Source organism: Sarcophilus harrisii, chromosome 1 (assembly GCF_902635505.1).
Source record: "Sarcophilus harrisii chromosome 1, mSarHar1.11, whole genome shotgun sequence".
NCBI classification, from domain to species: Eukaryota; Metazoa; Chordata; class Mammalia; order Dasyuromorphia; family Dasyuridae; genus Sarcophilus; species Sarcophilus harrisii.
Genome location: NC_045426.1, coordinates 643754436 through 643772216, shown reverse-complemented (window position 1 = coordinate 643772216; position 17781 = coordinate 643754436). Strand labels below are relative to the sequence as shown.

Genomic DNA, 17781 nt, shown 5'->3' with positions numbered 1-17781 from the left:
CAGGTCCCTGTCCTAGGCTCTGTGTCCCACACACATGGCCCCATACCACCCCTTTTTTTTTATAGGTCTCAGAGATTGTTGGAGACAGCTTGGTGGCCCTGGACTTGGAATAGAGAAAAGCTGAATTCAAGTCACTTAACTTGCCTCAGTTTCCTCATCTGTAAAATAAGGATAATAAGAGCAACTCCCTCCCAGGGATGTTGTGGGGCTGAAATGAAATATTTGTAAAATGTCCAACCAGGTATCTGGCACATAGGAGGTACTTAATAAAGACTCAATTCCTTCCTTGTCCAAATATTGGCTACTTCCCTCCTGAGCTCCTGCAATCCCTTGGTGACCTCTCCTCTCAAGTCCAGCTTTATAAATTATCTTCATGTCACCCCAAATCTCCCAAGGATTTTAATCTCCCTAGGAATCAAGGCCAAACTTGAATCAGTTACTCCCAATCTCCTCCTCCTTTGGGGACCACATATCATTGGGTTTGGAACTTGAAGGGATTTTAGAAGGTCACTGGGTTTAAATCCTTTACAGATGAGGAAACTGAGGCACACAGCGTGTCATTTATTTAAACTTAGGTCTTCCCAATACCTAGTCCAAGCCTCTCCCATCAGTCAAAGGAAGGGCTCGGTGAGTGTAAGGAGCCAACAGGAGTAAGTAACGCAGAGCTCTACAAGGAAGACCCACTTTATAGTGGAAGTTTTTTCTGCCACGGTCTCCTTCTCAGTACTGGGAGAGGGGAAACAGGGACCCAGAGGCAGGAGTCTCCGGGCTCTCACCTTGATGGCATTAATGTATTGCTTGGCGTACTTCTGACACTCAGCGACCTTCTCTCCATGTCTTTCGATTTCTTCCAGGAGTTTCTGAGGAACCAAATGCACCGAGTTCAGCTTTTCTAGGAGCAAGGGACCGCAGCTCTCTCCCAACTGAACCCTTCCCCTTCCCACTTTCTAACGCGTATTCTGTGGTAGCCGTGCCTCGGCAGGAGAGCGCTATCTGAGCCCGTGATCACCAAGCCCGGCCCTCCTCGGCCCCCCAGCTCAGAGCCCAGCGCTGACCTTTTCCTGCTGGAGCTGCTCACGGACCACCTGGCTATTGGCCAGGGGCACAGACTGGATCTGCTCCTGCCGCTTTGCGGCGCTGAGGCCAGGGCGTGAGGGGCTCGGCGCCTGTGAGTAGCGCATTGCGCCCCAAGCTGATCCGCCCGCTGCCGCTCTTCGGCCAGCCGCCTGCCGGTTCCCCTGCCATCTGCCCGTGCAGCTCCAGGCTCTGATCCCGCTGCTGGCTTCTCTAGGCAGTCGCCCGAACCTCCCTAGCTGCCCTCAGCTCCTCGCCAGGCCCCACGGGGCGCTGGGCCCTCCACCGCGGGCTTCTGCCCAGAAGGGCCCTCAGGGTTCAGCCCAGGCCGCCGCTCCTAGGGTTCTCATGGGCCTACAAGCTGTGGCGGCAGGCAGGAGGGCCGGGAGGGCCCAGCCGTTCCTGTGGAGTGCTGGGACCCTTCAGGTTTCGAGGTGCTGGATTCAGCCCTGGTGGGATCACCAGGCTGGATGGGGTCTTGGCCTTTGCGGTGCTGGGAGACCGGGTGAGGCGGGAGTGATACTTGGGGCTTGCGCAAGAGGGAGGGGGGGCCATGTGGGAGGGCGTGGGGGGTATCATTTCCAGGTAGATGGAGAAGTAGGCAGTTGCAGAGTGGTCAGTTGGAGGGTGGAGGGGGGTTGGTGGTATGAGCAATTTCGGTTTTGGTGGGAAGTTTGTTACATTGGGTTTCCACTTCTGGACTTTCTCGGGGACAGAGAAGACAAGAGGAATGGTGAGAAGGGGGAAAGAGGGACTAGAGGGAGGCGGAGAGGGAAGGAGATGGAAGGGAGCCAGGGAGGGCTGGGAGAGAGGGACAGAGGGGAAGGAAAGAGAAAAACTCAGAGATGGAGTGCTCACGGCTGGGACAGTCCTGGAGGACCCAGGATTCCACAGGCTGGGGAGGGAGTGATGTAAGGTCAGCTGGGGACCAGAGTCCAGGCTAGGGAGGAGGGGGCAGAAGAGGGGGAGGACGACGAGGGGGAGAGGCAAAGAGGAAAGGGAGAAAGAGGAATAAAGAGAGCAAGGAAGGGAAGGGAAAAAGGGAAGGGGATAAGGGAGAGAGGAAGGGGGAAGGACAAGAGAGACTGAAGGAGAGAGAAAGGAAAGGGAGAAAAGGAGGACAAAGAAAGGGGGAAGGAGAGAAAGGAAGGAGGACAGATGGAGGGGGAAGAGGGAAAAAGAAAGGAGGACAAAGAGAGAGGAAGGGGTAAGGACAAGAGAGACAGAAGGAGGGGGAAGGGAAAGGGAGAAAAGGAGGACAAAGAAAGGGGGAAGGAGAGAAAGGAAGGAGGATAAATGGGGAGAAGTGAGAGAGACACAGATGGCTAGAGAGAGACAGACAGACAGAGACACAGAGTGGAGGACAGGCTGGCCAGGAGGGGGGGCAGGGGCATACCTGCTGCTCGGTGATACGCTGAGCACACTCGCGGGCAGGCTCCTTCTCCAGCGGCACTCGGAGCCGATGGACAATACGGCCCTCACAGGCCTCCAGCTGGAGACGGATGTCCTTTAGCTCAGAGATGTAGCGCTGACACAGGGACTCCTCCTGCTCCCCTATGGAGAGGGAAGCCGCGGTCACATCCCTGAGGCCCCAAGCAGTGGCCCAGCATAGCTGGGTCGGGGCAGCCCCAGCCTAGTTACCTTGCTCCAGGTTCTGCAGCAGCTGCTGATAGTGACGGGTGCAGGTGCTGTAGTCCCGCTCCACCTGCAGCCGGTCCTCTGGTCCAAAGCTACCCGAGTCCTGGCTATCCCGAAGGAAGGCTTGGTAATGCAGCTCCAGGTTGCGTAAGGCCTGCCGTTGTTCTTCTGGTTTCAGTGTGCGGAACTGGGTGAGAGAGGGGCGATAGAGGGGGAGGTGAGGGCAGAAAGTGGGGAGGAGGGGGGGCATGAGGGCAGAAGGGGACCCCGAGGGTAAGGGGAATACAAGGGCAGAAGGGGACCCTGAGGGTGAGGGGGGTGCAAGGGTGGAAGGGGACCCTGGGAGTGGGAGGAGAGGTGGGAACACAAGGAAAAAGCCAGGGAAATAGGGAAATTTTGGGGAAATGGTGGAGGCAGGGGCTACGGCCCCAGAGGTCTGCAGACTCACCGTTACCAAGGACCAGGAGCGAATGAGCTGGATTTCCCGAGTTAGGCACTGCCAAGCCAACAGGCTCTTCATGTCCACGTGCAGTTGGTGCCAAAGGCTCTCCAGGGTCTGGTGCAGCCCCTCCAGCCTGCCAGGGACAGCGTGAGGTGGAAGGGGGGAGAAGAGTGCACAAGGCACGGAGAGAAATTAGGATCTCACAAAACCCCCTTGACAGGGTCCCTTTCACATGCAGGTGAGGGGGTTAGGGACATGATCTGAAAAATTCATGTAAAATTTTTGGCCCTTCCTTTGTGCCAGAGAAGAATTATTATGGCATTAAATGATAAAATAGGTTAGTATTATATAATACTATGCCTATCTTATACATCTGAGTATCTAAACTTTTTCTGAGTCATCTGTGGTCTCTGCAAAACTCCCCCAAAATTCCCCTTTAATTTCTTATGTGGACCGGCAATATATCAAAACCGTGATGGGAAAATCACAATGTGGAAGAAATAACTATATAGATTTACATTATCTAATCTCACCTGGGCCCTCAATATAAGCAAGGCAAATATTCTATTCCTCCTTAATCAAAACATTATTCCCCTTTCCACAATGACTGCTCCAAACATTTTCATTTCTTCTTTAACTTATGACAGCAACCCACTGACCCAACCCTCTCAATGGTGGATTTTGCTTCATTTTTCAGCAAAATTTGAAGCCATTTGCTGAGAGCTCTCTCTCCTTCCTCTTTCTCGTCACCTCACATGACTCAGACATCTTCCCCCACTACACCATCCTTCCCTTCTTTCTTTGTCAAAGCTAACACTTCCATCTATACCTTTGCCCCCTTCTTTTCTTGTAGATGGAGCCTACTATCATCCTCATTCTGACTTATCTTCAAACTCTCCCTATCTACTGATTGCTTCCCTGAGGGCTACAAAAACACTCCCATCTCCAGGCATGCTATCACCCAGGATCTCTCCTTCCCTTTAAAACTAGACTTCTTGGGAAAGCAGGCTGCAATCTCCTCCTCTCACTCTCTTCTAAACCCTCTGGTTTACATCATCTTCAATCATTCCACTGAAACTGCTCTCTTTGAAGTGACTGGTGACATCGCAATCACCAAATCTAACAGCCTTTTCTCAATCCTCCTTCTTGGCCTTTCTACAGCATTTCCAGGACCTTTTCTCTTTGGGGGGGCAGGGAGGGGTTGGGGACACTTGATCTTTCCTAGTTCTCCTTCCTTCTGTCCACCCCCTATTCCTCGGTCTCCTTTGCTGGTTTTCTACTCATAGATCCTTTCTACCCAAGGATCTATTCTGGACTCTATTCTCTTCTCCCTCTATCCTATCCCATGGTAACCCTTATCATATTTATATATATGATTCTCCCAAGTTACAGTCCCACTGATTCATTTGCCTCATGACTATCTTGACCTGGATTTCTTCTAAATATCTCAAATTCACCATTTCTACATATATCTCATTATATTATTATATATCTCATTATATATTATATTATATTTTCCCCCAAACCCTCCAATCCTCTAACTCCCCTATTATAATCAAGAACAGCACATCCTTCTAAGTCTTACCTAGGCTTACAACCTCCACGCCATCCGCCAAGATTCCTGAATCTTGCTCATTCCACTCTGCCAGTCCATTGCCAATGTCAAATCTCATCATTTTTACCCTCACCATATTTCTTGCATGTATCCTCTTCTCTATCACTGCCCTACCTCTGTCCCTCACCATTGCTGGGCTCTTACGATAGTTTTCTATTTGGAACTGCTGCCTAAAATTCGTTTCACTTCATTCTAGCTGCCAAAGTAATTTTTCTGAAATATAAGTTTCCCTGTCCCCAATCCATTCTTCTAATAATGGCTGTCCCTAATTCTCCTAATAGTGGCTCCCATTTACTTCCAGGATCAAAGTGCTCTGATTAACATTTAAAGGTCTTTATAATCTGGTTGCCTTCCTACCTTTCTAGGCTTAGACTTATTTTCCTTCACATATTTTATGATTTAGTGACACTGTCTTTACTGTTCCTCACATGTGACACTACAATTCCTGTCTCTACCTGTTGGAATTGGCTGCCCGCCTTCATCCCTGCCTTCTTTAAAGATTCAGCTCAAAGCCCACCTTCTGATCTCTTCAGGTGTTGTTGCCTTCCCTCTGATATCACGTACCAGCTTGTTTCTCTCTGTCTCTCTCCATGCATATAGAATGCATATTTAAAATAATATACATCATTTACAATCATATCATAAATTATTACACATAATATATTTATAATATGCATATTATATGTGTTGTGTATATATATATGTGTGTGTATATATATTTATTATTATTTATTTATTTGTATATACACATAATATATATATTATAATGTATATATATATATATATATTTTTTTTAAATACATTATGACCATCTCTTTCATTAGAATTGTGAGCTTCCAGAGGGAAGGGACTATGTTTTTGCCTCTCTCTGTTCCCATTACACATTACACAGTTAACGTACACATTAACTGACACTACTATTAATGTTTGGCGAGCTGAATGACTTTCCTCCCTTTTAGTGGATACCCCTCAGAGCTACCACACACACAGCCTTACCTGCTGACTGCTTCTTGGGCTTCTTTATTGGGTGGGGGCACAAGAAAACAAACGGATGGCAAGACGGCTTCACTGCCACTGCTGTGTACCACCTTCCATTTGGATGGCTGGGCATGACCCACTAGCTGACAGGTATCCCCTTTGTGGACAGTCATCTGTAGAATCCAGGCCAGAGGCCGAGAGAGAGACAGCAGGATGCTGACTTGTCAGAGCTCAGCTCAAATGATACCCTCACTGTTCTTCCCTCCCCCCAGTAACCCACAGAGACTCTTCCTTCCCACAATTCATCCTGAGGTCCGGCTCACCTCCATCTGCTTGTAATCACACACAGCTTGCAGAGGCAGACGGCCTCGAATAGGATAGGCTGGATTACGGGGCTTTAGTTGTACGATGGCCTTGGCCCGCTTGGCCAGGCCCAAAAGATGCCCCTTGTACTCCAAGATCTGTTCCTTTTCATCCTGGGTAGGAGAAAGGGATAGAGAATGAGAAAGGAATTCTAGCATCAGTAGTCACAGAACATGAAACCAGATCCTTAAAACATGTTCAGTTCCTAGTAGCTGTTTTAGTAGCAAAAGTTTTAGAGTAATCAGTGAAAAAAAAAAAAGAATTCTAATCAAGGCAAAGGCTTAATCTCAACAGCTAAGTGGTGAATTATACTCTAGCTGCTAGCTAGTACATCCACTAACTCTGAAGAAGTTGCAGAGAGTCTATGGAGTAGATGCATTGTGCCCTTGCTGAGCTACCCCAATGTGGATCCTTAAAATCCTAAAAAGGATTCAGGTAGAATCAGCATGGTAAACAGGATGGGGATAATGATGCAGAGATCCTCTGGCAGGTCTAATTCCCCCATCAGGAATATAAACTCCTAGCAAATAGGAATGAGTCACTTTGTATTTATATTGCCCCTAGCACAGTACCTGGCACACAAAAGGCACATAACAAACATCTGTGGATTGGTTGGTTGGTTGATTAGAGAAGCAATGACCCTCCTCTTACTTTCATCCCAGAAATGGAAGGGGGAATCTATGAGGGGGCCCACGTCTTTGAAAGACCTTTCTCTTAAAGGGAAGTGGCAAAAGTCAAACATAAGAGAGGATGCAGTATTGTTTTGACAGAGAACTTAAGATTCCACATATAACTAACTACCTGTGTGACCACAGCAAGTTCCTTAACTTTTCTGAGTCATTTCCTTCCTTTATAAAATGAAGGGCACTGTAAGAAATGTTAAATATGGGGAGAAGCTTGAAAGAACTTGTATGAACTAATGCAGAGTGAAGTAAGCAGAACCAGGAGAAAAATTTACACCATTAACAAGATGACTGTGATAATGTAAAGAAAGGTAAGCAACACTGACTTCACAGCTGTGACCTATGTGGAAACCAGCCATGACTTCAGAGAATGACCATAAAGGAAGTGTCCGATGGACTGACTACAAAAGCAAAAAGAAGCACACATGTGCAGACAAAGCCAATGGATCATTTTGTTTTATTTAAATCATTTGTTACAAAGGAGAATGGAGGAGAGAGCCCTCAGGGGAAGAACCCTGGAGGGCCCACAGAGAAAAATCATCAATAAAACAACAAAAATGTTTTTATTGAAAGAAAAAATGAGAAGCATGGAGCTACTGTTCAATCACGTCCAACTCTTCATAAACCCACTAGGGGTTTTCTTGCAAAGATATTGAAGATTTGTCATTTTCTTCTTCAGCTCATTTTACTAATAAAGAAACTGAGGCAAACAGATAAGAGGCTTGCCCAAGGTTACACAGCTAATAAGTGTCTGAAGTTAGATTGGAACTCAGATGTTCCTGACTCCAGGTCTGGTGCTCTTTCCACTGTACCCACCCTAGGATGAATGAGATAACCTCAAAGGTCCCTTAAATTTTAGGGTTTCAATGACAGTATTTAACATCTAGATAAGGTTTTAGAGTAATCAGTGAAAAAAAAAGAATTCTAATCAAGGCAAAGGCTTAACCTCAACAGCTAAGTGGTGAATTATATATTAGGCAACTGAGCAGATCAAAGGGAAACAGGTCTGATAGGTAGAACTTTCAGGGGCTGGAACCAGAAAGAACTCCAGGTGACCAAGGAGGGACTGAAGAGGGCTCTAACATTAATGTTTGATGGCTGCTGATCTGCAGATTGCTAGGGAAGCACTCTGTCCACCCAGGGGTTAGGACACCTGCAGAGATTAATTGTAGCAGTATAGGCTAGGCAGGACAGCTGCCTAGGGAGGAGCTAGGGATGGCAGTTCCAGGAATGGCTAAGGCTCCTACCAGGTTATATAATGGAGCCAGACAGAATTGACTTTAGGCAATATGCCAGATGAGCTCAGTCTAGCATTTAAGTCCAGATAGTGCTGAGGATATGGAAAAAAGAAGTAGGACCAGGTGTCTGAAAAGCTTTGGCCGGCATATGCTGTGTAAGCTAAAATGAGATTTAAGACCAGTTAACTCCTAATTTCTATGCTTTTATATTTTGTTTTTAATTTTTTTCCTTATTTTTTTGAAACTTTTTTTAAAAGTCCCTTTGAAATTTCCCCAAACATCTTAGCTAATCCATGAAGGAAAGTATTTGTTTACATCTTGGCCATTTAAGTGAAAGAGATCTGATGGGGAATCGGTGTTTCAAGAATGATTGTGGAAATGGCCCCAGATGGAGCAGAAACTGATTCAGACATAAAAAAACAAGGGGCACAAAAACTGAAGGTGAGTTATTAATTGATGATTCCTTCCCACTTGGGAAAAGAAGCTGTTCTATGGATCAACAGGGTAAAGTGGTCCTCCATTATCCCCATGGACCCTTACTCTCTCTCTTCATGGTCTGTTCCAATCCAGGGACCTCTTCAGATAATCAGGGCTGGTTCAGTTGCTGCTGCTGTTGTACTCAGCCTCTGGGGTATTCTGTTCTCCTTCCTACCTCAAGCAATGGTTAGGAAAACCCTTTTTCCCCTAATTTCAGATGAGATAAAGAGCCATTCCTAGACAAGTCTATAGCCCACTGCTGAGCTGAGGTCAGCCAAGAAAGCTAAGAGAAACAAACTTTAGGGAGAAGAGAAGGTAGAAAGAAAGGAGAGGATGGCTGCTGAGGATGGATAGGATGACTGAATGGAGGAAAGGGAATACTGTTAATCCCTGGAATTTCTTCTGTTTTCTCTTTCAAGGAGAATAACCTTTGAACTAAAAGGGATGGAATGAAAATGGCTAATAGAAAGCTGCTATCTAAGATAAGAAGATAGATAAGAGATTTCCTAGCTGACTTAGATGACTTCAGGTCATTAGGCCCGGACAAATTACATTCCAAGATCCTGAAAGACCTGGAAGATGGGATTATGACCCACTGTCAGGAATGTCTAAAAATCTGTAGAGAAGTTGAGAAAAAGAGCTCTCATCAAGGCAAAGGCTTAATCTCAACAGCTAAGTGGTGAATTATACATTGGGCAACTGAACAGATCAAAGGGAAACAGATTTGATAGGTAGAACTTTCAGAGGCTGGAATCAGAAAGACCTCTTAGATGACCAAGAAGGAACTGAAGAGGGCTCTAACATTAGTGGATGATGGCTGCCGATCTGCAGATTGCTCTGGGATTGGAAAAAAAAATGTAACTGAATTTCAAAAAAGGGAAAAAGATCAACTCTGTAAATTCAAGATCAATGAACTTGTTTTTGATTTCTGGGAAAATTCTAGTCACTTGATATGATTAGTGAACATCTAGAAAAGGAAGCCTAGAAAGACCAAGTTATGCTAAAATAAAGCCAAACAGGGTTGGATTGTTATTTATGATGCTAGAGGGGAAATCGATGCAATAATCATAGGACAGACTGAAATATCAAAATACCTTAAATCAATAACAACAATATTAATAGCATTTAAACAGGAATTTAAGATTGCAAGGCATTTAAAAATATCTCATTTTATTCTTACAACAACTCTGTGAGATCGGTGCTATTATTATCTGCATTTTTATAGATGAGAAAACTTAGGCTAAAAAAGGGTAAATGACTTGGCCAGGGTCATATAGCTAAGTAGCTATCTGAGGTAGAACTTGTAAAGGCTTCCTGAATGTAAGTTCAGAATTCACATCAGAAGAGAGAGGAAGGAAAAGGTTGGGGAGAGACAGACAAAGAGAGAAAGGGAAAGGGAAAGGGGGGGCGAAGTAAAGAAGGGGAGGGAGGCAAGGAGGGAGGGAGGGAGAGAATGAGAAAGGGAAAGAAGGAGGGAAGAAAGGAGAGAGAGAAAAGGGAGAAAGGGAGAAGAGGAGGGGGAGAAAAAAAAAGACAGACACAGAGACACAGACAGAGACAGAGAGAAAAAGAGGAATAAGAGAGAGCAGGAGAGAGGGCTGAAGAGACAAAGAGAGGAAAGAAGAGGAGAGGAGGCTAAACTCTGAGCAACTGATAAAGGAATAATGGTTTCAGAGAATTGATAATATCTCCCACTCTACTCCTTGCAGAGGCCTGGGGGTGGGAAGAAGACTACAAATTATACCATTTATATGGGCTTTGAAGTTTGCACAATGTTGCCAATAGGTTAGTTCATTTTACTACTCATGCAGGATATTTAAATGGTGTCAGATATGGTCACTGCCCTGGACATCTTTGCTGAATCATGTTTTTTTGTTCCAAACAGAGGCTCAAAGTGGAGAGAGATAGAAGGGGAGCTCTTTTTATAATAAAATATGACATAAAACCAAAAAATGATAATGAACTTTATTTAAAATAAAAACAGGTCCTGCCAGACCAACCTCACTTCCTTTTCTTACAGTGTTACTAGACTGGTTGATTAGTTGAGTACAGTAAACATAATTTGCCTTAGTTTTAGCAAATCATTTGATAAGGTTTCTCCTGTTCTTCTCATGGAAAAGAGAGTTCCCAACATGGACTTCATGACAATATAGTTAGGTGGATAATAACTGATCAAATGGTCAGAGGCATGGGTAGCCAGTAAATTTCACTTAGAAGAAAGTCTCAGAAATTTCTGTTCTATTCTTTTACATTTTAACAACTGTATCAAAGTCTTGCATAAAAAAAAAAAAAAAAAAAATAACATGGCCAATAAATGTATAGATACAACCAGGCTGGCAGGGATGACTGATATAGTTAATGAGAAGGTGAGGATTGTAAAGTATCCAATAGGTAAGAACATTGGTGACTACTAAGAAACAATTGAGGAATGAATCTGTGAAAGAATTATACTGTGAAAGAAAGAAATATACTTATACTTTGATTCAAAAAAAAAAAAATCAACTCCACAAGTATAAGAGGAAAAGGTTGGAGATTTCAGTGTACTGTAAGCTCAATCAGCATCCAGTGTATGATAAGGCAGCCAGCAATGCTGATTCAGTTTTAGGCTACAGTGAGAGAGGGCTATAGTCCTGTCTGAGGTAAAAGGGAAAGTTCCTGGAAACTGAATGGATGTCCATCAGTTGGAGAATGGCTGAATAAATTGTGGTATATGAATATTATGGAATATTACTGTTCTGTAAGAAATGACCAACAGGATGATTTCAGAAAGGCCTGGAGAGACTTACATGAACTGATGCTGAGTGAAATGAGCAGGACCAGGAGATCATTATATACTTCAACAACAATACTATATGATGACCAGTTCTGATGGATCAGGCCATCCTCAGCAACGAGATCAACCAAATCATTTCTAATGGAGCAGTAATGAACTGAACTAGCTATGCCCAGAAAAAGAACTCTGGGAGATGACTAAGAACCATTACATTGAATTCCCAATCCCTATATTTATGCCCACCTGCATTTTTGATTTCCTTCACAAGCTAATTGTACAATATTTCAGAGTCTGATTCTTTTTATACAGCAAAATAACGGTTTGGTCATGTGTACTTATTGTGTATCTAATTTATATTTTAATATATTTAACATCTACTGGTCATCCTGTCATCTAGGGGAGGGGGTGGGGGGTAAGAGGTGAAAAATTGGAACAAGAGGTTTGGCAATTGTTAATGCTGTAAAGTTACCCATACATATAACCTGTAAATAAAAGGCTATTAAATAAAAACAAATAATAAATAAATAAAAGGGAAAGTTCCTGGACTCTCAGGAAGGTCAAGGACCAGAGAGGGGATGCTCCCAGAAAACAGGCTCACCTGGGCATCTTGCAGCAGGTCCTCAAGGCGAGTGACAGTGATAGAACGGTCACAAGTGTACTTCCTTCGCATCATCTCCTGAAGTTTCTGCAGCTGCTCCTCAGCCTCTCTCACGTCAGAGAAGAACTAGAGCCAGAAAGAGATGTCTCAGCTCAAGCAATCAGCATCTCCCCATTTTTTCCTCATCTTTTCATTCCCGGCCCCCAGGATAGTGCTGTCCTTGCCCAGAAAGCTACCCAATAAACATCTGGGCAGGGGAAAGAATGTTGGGTTTGGAGTCGAGAGAAGTTGGGTTTAAATCTTGACTCAAATCTATGGCTCTCAGAATCCACCTGTGTGAACTGGACTCGAGTTTCTTCTGTGAAATGGACCAGGAAAATCTCATCCAACTCTAAGTTAGAGTCATCGTGAGCCCTCACCAGGCCCAGCCTGCCCTGGGCTACTTTTGTAACCACAGCCCCTTCGGGGCAAGGAATGGAAATGGAGTTATGTCAGAAGTCAGGAAACCTGAGATTCAAATCCCTAGCAAAATGAGTCTCTGCTTCCCCACCTGTGGGAGGGGGTGGGACAGATGACTTCCGAGGCACCTTTAGGTCCAAACCATACTGTGACTTAAAGGAGGGCGCCTCTGGGCTCTCCTAGCTGCAGGGAGCTAGTCCTCCCTCCGAGGGACAACTGGGACCTGGTCTAGGGGCAGGAGAGCTGAGTGGTACCTGGAAATAAGCGGTGTTTTCCTTCAGATGCGCCTCAAGGCAGCAGCACAGCTGTAGCATCCAGCTCCACTGGGTCTGCAGGGCAGCCTGGAATGCCTGCAAAGGCGGCCCGAGGTCAGCCGGCACTCAGGGAGCCCCAACCTGATCCGGCTAGGGAGGGCAAGTCGAGGGGGGCAGCCTGTGGTCTGCCTCCCCTCCCCCCCCATTTCATTTTTGCCCCTGCATCCTCCGAGCCTGGAGCGGCGCCAAGTAGATGCTCGATAACGGGACAGAGCAACAGGAGCCAAGAGCGGAGCATCCACCTGCGGCCCTCCCTGCCAGCTGGGCAGCCTCCCTACCTCCACAGTGGACTTCCCAGGGTGATCTTCCCGAAGGAGGCGCTCGGCCGTGTTCTGAATTTCCTTGACTTTCTTCTCCTTCTGCTCCAGCTCTCGCATTAGGGCCTGGGGGGGAGAGCAGCGGCTTCAGACAGGGGCTCCGATGGGGAAGCCCCCCTCCCCCTTCCCCATCAGCCTGGCAACGCCCAGGCAGAGGTGGCGCGGTGAGCCCTGGCCCTCAGCTCACCGAATAGCTGTCCTTTTTGGCCGCCATGTTATTGTTGCGTTCGCTCCAGTCATAGTTGACTTCCTCCTCTTCCTTCTCATTCAGCCACATCAGCTCTTTGGTGGCCGCTGCCACAAACCCGTGCAGGTTTTCCAGGCCCCGAAGCCGGGCCTTTGAGGTGTTCTGCAGAGCCACGCAGTAAAGTCAGAGGGGGAGCCCCCGCAGCCCACCCACCGGCCCCCACATAGCACCCCCATGGCCCTGCTTTCCTCACCAGCAGTTTGGCGTACTGCAGGTCCAGCTTGCCCAGGCAGTCCCTGTAGGCCCCTCTGGTGGCCGGAGAGAGCTGGCTCTGAGGGAGGGAAGGGAGAATGAAGCTTTCTCTGCCCCCAGAAGACGGGCCTAAGGCGGAGGGGGGGGGGGGGGGAGGCAGGAGAGCAGTCCAGAGCGCACGCTCGGCGCCAGCTCACCTCATCGGCCCGGGCTCGCTCAATCTTGGCCCGGAATTCCTCGATGGACTGGTGCAGGCCCCGGTGGCTGCCCAGCTGTGACTCCACGCTGGGGAGGTCCACACCCCATTCGGCCCCATCCAGCCGCCGCTGGTTCTCTTCCACCCAAGCCAGCAGGTCTTGCAAGTAGCGCAGCGTGACATCCTCCAGCTCGGGCCGCCGCTGGGAGCCCACTGGGCTCACCTGAGTCACGGGCACGCCGGCCTTGAGCCGCAGGTTGTACTCAGTGCGGATGGCCACAAGCCGCTCGTGCAGGCGATACACCCTGGGAGAGACATGAGCTGTCAGGGGCAGAAGCAGAACTGCAAGGGCAGCACCCCAGAGGAAGTGGGGGGGGAGAGAAGGCAAGGGGAAAGGTGCCTCTTTTCTAGGGCCAGCAGCTCTCGCTGTGCCACCTGGTAGGGGACCCCATGTGGTAGGGCACATGGGAGGTACTTATTTATTGACCCTAAGCGGGAGGCATCCTGGGAGGAGGGAGGAAAGGCCTCCCACCTCCTTCATCTTGGCCCAGCCCTAACTGTGCCCACAGAGCCGTGTTTGGGCTGTGAGCCAGAGGAGAGCCGGGGGGTGCAATGATGAGAGCCTGGCCCTGGGTCAGCAAGCCCTGGACTTAAACTGGATGAAGCTGTGTGACCCCGATTCCCTTACCTACAAAACCGGGCTCACAAAAGCACCTGTTTCCCAAGGAGGTTGTAAGGGTAAAACGGGATCATGTTTACAAAGCACTCAGCAGAGCGCCCGGCACACGGGGGGTGTTTTGTTTAAAGCTATCCCAAAAAGGGGCGAGGTGGCCGGCGGGAGGGATTTGGCGCAGGGGCCCTTGGCAGAGTGAGTGGAGGGAAGGGTTTCACGAGCCAGTCACAAGGAGTAACAGAAAGCAGCGGGATCCCTGGTGGGACCGGGGAGACAGAAGGAACGTGATCCAGTCAAGGTGGCGGAGCTGCCTGTGGCTGTTCCTGGCACTCCACCAAGACACGCCTTCATCTGCTACAGAGAGGCAGCTGCTCCTCCAAGCAGCCCCGACAGGCAGGAAAACGAGCATGAAGGGCCCGTCACACAGATGGAAGCACAACAAGCCCCACAGGCCAGGACCCGTCTTATCTAACGTCCCCATCTCCCCCAGGACTGTACCAAGAGGACCCGAGTTTAAATTCTATGACAACTACTTGTGTGACTGTGGGCAATCTCATTTAACTGGAGCATCCTCAGCTGTAGTTAAGTGGCCTCTGGGGTCCTTTCCAGGTCTAACTCTGAGATTCCATGATCCTTTCCTCCTATAGGCCTCAGTTTCCTCATCTGTTAAAAAGGAGACTGGACTGGAAGGTCTCTGAAGTCTCTTCCAGCTTCACACTCATGATTAAGACTGCTCAGCACATAGTGGATGTCCAGTGAATGAGACAGACCCAGGCCCGGAATTTGGGCCTCTCTCAACAGCCCTTTGTACCTGGCCCTGCAGCTCTAGGCTGAGGGTAGAAGCACTGGCCATCTCAGTGCCCGGGGGAGCCCAGCCGTTTATGTGTTACAGTCAGGGGAATGGCAGAGCCCTCATACAGCCCGGCCTCCTGCTGTTCAGTCAGCCCTGGCTGGTGGAGAAGGACCTGTTACCTTCGATACATCTGCTCGCCCTGGGGGTGCCTCCCGTCTTTGAGGGTCTGCACGTCGTTGAAGAGCAGCCGGATCATGCCATCGGCCTTGTCCAGGTCCCTTTCTACTTCCCCGGCGTGCTGAGGAGCTTTGCCGGAGGTCAGCAGCCGGATGTCCTGCAATGGGAGGTCAGGATGGACCCTAAGAATGTACAGGGAGATCTTGCTGCTCCCCAGGGAGGTCCCAATGCTCCCCAAACCACAGCACACTAGTTGGTTACATAAGATCCCTAAAGTGGGTCTTAATAGTCACTGCATCTTCCCCAGCCCAGGCTGTTCCATCCTAAGTCAGCGCACACTTCTGGTGGCTCTGGCTTCAGCCCCACAGGATCCATCCATGAGCCAAAGCAACCACCCATGAGCCAAAGCAGCCTGGGGCTCGGAGAAGAAAGGAGATCCCTGGCCCAGCCCCACCCAGGTTCTCCTAGGCGCCTCCCTCACCAGGCTGGCCCTGCCCTCTGCCAGACTGACCCTGCCCCTATCAGGCTGGCTCTGCCCCTATCAGGCTGGCTCTGCCCCTCACCAGGTTGGCCCTGCCCCTCTACCACACTGGCCCTGCCCCTCTGCCAGATTGGCCCTGCCTCTCACCAGGCTGGCCCTGCCCCTGTCAGGCTGGCTCTGCCCCTCACCAGGTTGGCCCTGCCCCTCTACCACACTGGCCCTGCCCCTCACCAGGCTGGCCCTACCCATGCCTGCTGCCCCACCCTGCTGCCCTGGGGCTCACCAATTGCAGCAGGGCATCAGCCTGATTCAGCTGCTCCTCACACAGGCTGGATTCCATCTGGAGCTTGCTCACAATTCTCTGGAGACACTCCTGCCTGTAGGACACACCCACCCCCAACCAGAAGGCTTGACTTGGGAGGCCGGGGAAAGCAGGCTCTTTCTGTCCATCCCCAGACCCCGCCAGCCAAAAACACAAGAGGTCCCTCCGGCCTTCCCTGGCCTGGTTTAAGTCTCCTTTCGAGCCTCCACTGCCCAAACTCTGAGCAGAGCACAAGATTTTCAGTGGCGAGCCGTTTCCTCTCTGGGGCGATGAGTCACCAGTGTGTGGTTCCTATTAGCCCCACCGCGGGCACCTCCCTCCAGCCTGCTCTTGCTCCCCACCTCCTTGGCCTTCCTGGGGACCCCCTCCTCCTACCCACCCCATGGAAACTATGTGGTGTCGGATCTCCCTTCCGCCCTGCTGTCCCCACCCACCTCTCAAACTCTGTTCTCAGTTGCTTCTCTCGCTCCAGGATGGCCACATGCAGCTTCCCCCATTCCTTCTCCACGTCCAGAGGGTGAAAGCCCGGGGGGACCTTCAGCTGCCCAGCCTGCACAGCCCCCTGCATGGGCACAGGGAAGAGGGAATGGTCCAGGAGGCCCAGCCCTTGCTACCTGTCCAGTAAGGTGGGGCCCCACAGGGTGTGTTTGAGGAAGGTGGGGCAAGAAGGGCCACAGGGTCTGAGCTACCTGTGGGCAAACAAGTAACTTGAAAAAGGATGGGCTGGGGCTCCTTCTCCTTGGCTCATTCCAGCTAGTCTGAGGTTTGCTTTCCTCCAGGCCCATGTCTTCTGGAGCAAACTCGCGTCCAGAGAGATAATATATGAAAAGCACTGGGATCCCACCAAACACGAGATACACATGGGTTGTAAAGATCATAATGGTAATTAAAGAGTGATCACACACCAGGGACAGTTAATACTAAATCCTGTCTTTGGTCCCAACATTGCCTTGTATCTTCCTATAGTTAAAATAACAAAAAAGTTCCAGGTCACACCCACAGTGTCCTTAAAGGTTTATAGAATACTTTTCCTTCAAATTCAAGATTCGTTACTGGTTTGGTTGTAAACCAAGGAACCTATGAGCCATAGCAACTAAAGAATATTTTTGAAGTAACAATTGCAATTTGTATCAGTGAATGAAACTGTCTCATTTTTCCTGTAGGCGCTTATGTATCCCTCCCTTAGGAGAAGGCAAGTTCCTTTTCTTTATATTTAACTCCCATAGCTTAATGGTAGATGTTTAGTAAAGACCTGTTGATTGAGTTTAACCATGAAAACGACAGAGCTTTAAATTGTGCCTCAAGCGTTCTCCACAACAATCCTTGAAGACAGTGCTAAATATTGTCCCGTTTGAGAGGTAGCCTAAGTGGGTAGAGCACCAAGTCTGAAGACTAGAAAGATTATAGTTCGAATGCCATCTCTGACACATTAGATGTGATTCTTGGCACTATCTCGAAGAGATATGTAGCACTACAACATTTGCAAAGTGCTTTATTTAATTTATCTCATTTAATCTTCACAAAACTGGGGAGAGGGGGAGTGCTATTACTTCTATTTTACAGATGAGAAAACTAAGGGGTTAAATGACATACCCAGAGTCAAACTAGTGAACATCTGAGATGGGATTTAAACTTAACATCTTCCTGATTAGAAATACTCTATCCACTGTATCCAGCTGCCTTTCAGATCAGTTTATTTTTATATTAGGGATATGGAAGAGGACAGGAAAA

General features: G+C 48.3%; 1 protein-coding gene across 1 annotated transcript in view; it reads right to left on the bottom strand.

Moving 5' to 3' along the window:
- The window catches only part of PLEC (plectin), a 72951-nt gene that overhangs the window by 14146 nt on the left and 41024 nt on the right, over positions 1–17781 (bottom strand). The window contains exons 11-27 of the mRNA XM_031947637.1: positions 16485–16612; positions 16012–16105; positions 15250–15404; positions 13606–13909; positions 13410–13487; positions 13157–13318; positions 12931–13035; positions 12593–12688; positions 11880–12005; positions 6071–6223; positions 5766–5920; positions 3161–3287; positions 2716–2899; positions 2354–2628; positions 1433–1779; positions 1056–1245; positions 777–860 (exon numbers count right to left, since the gene is read on the bottom strand). Coding sequence (XP_031803497.1) covers positions 777–860; positions 1056–1245; positions 1433–1779; positions 2354–2628; positions 2716–2899; positions 3161–3287; positions 5766–5920; positions 6071–6223; positions 11880–12005; positions 12593–12688; positions 12931–13035; positions 13157–13318; positions 13410–13487; positions 13606–13909; positions 15250–15404; positions 16012–16105; positions 16485–16612 — 2763 coding nt within the window. The remainder of the gene's footprint in view (positions 1–776; positions 861–1055; positions 1246–1432; positions 1780–2353; positions 2629–2715; positions 2900–3160; positions 3288–5765; positions 5921–6070; positions 6224–11879; positions 12006–12592; positions 12689–12930; positions 13036–13156; positions 13319–13409; positions 13488–13605; positions 13910–15249; positions 15405–16011; positions 16106–16484; positions 16613–17781) is intronic.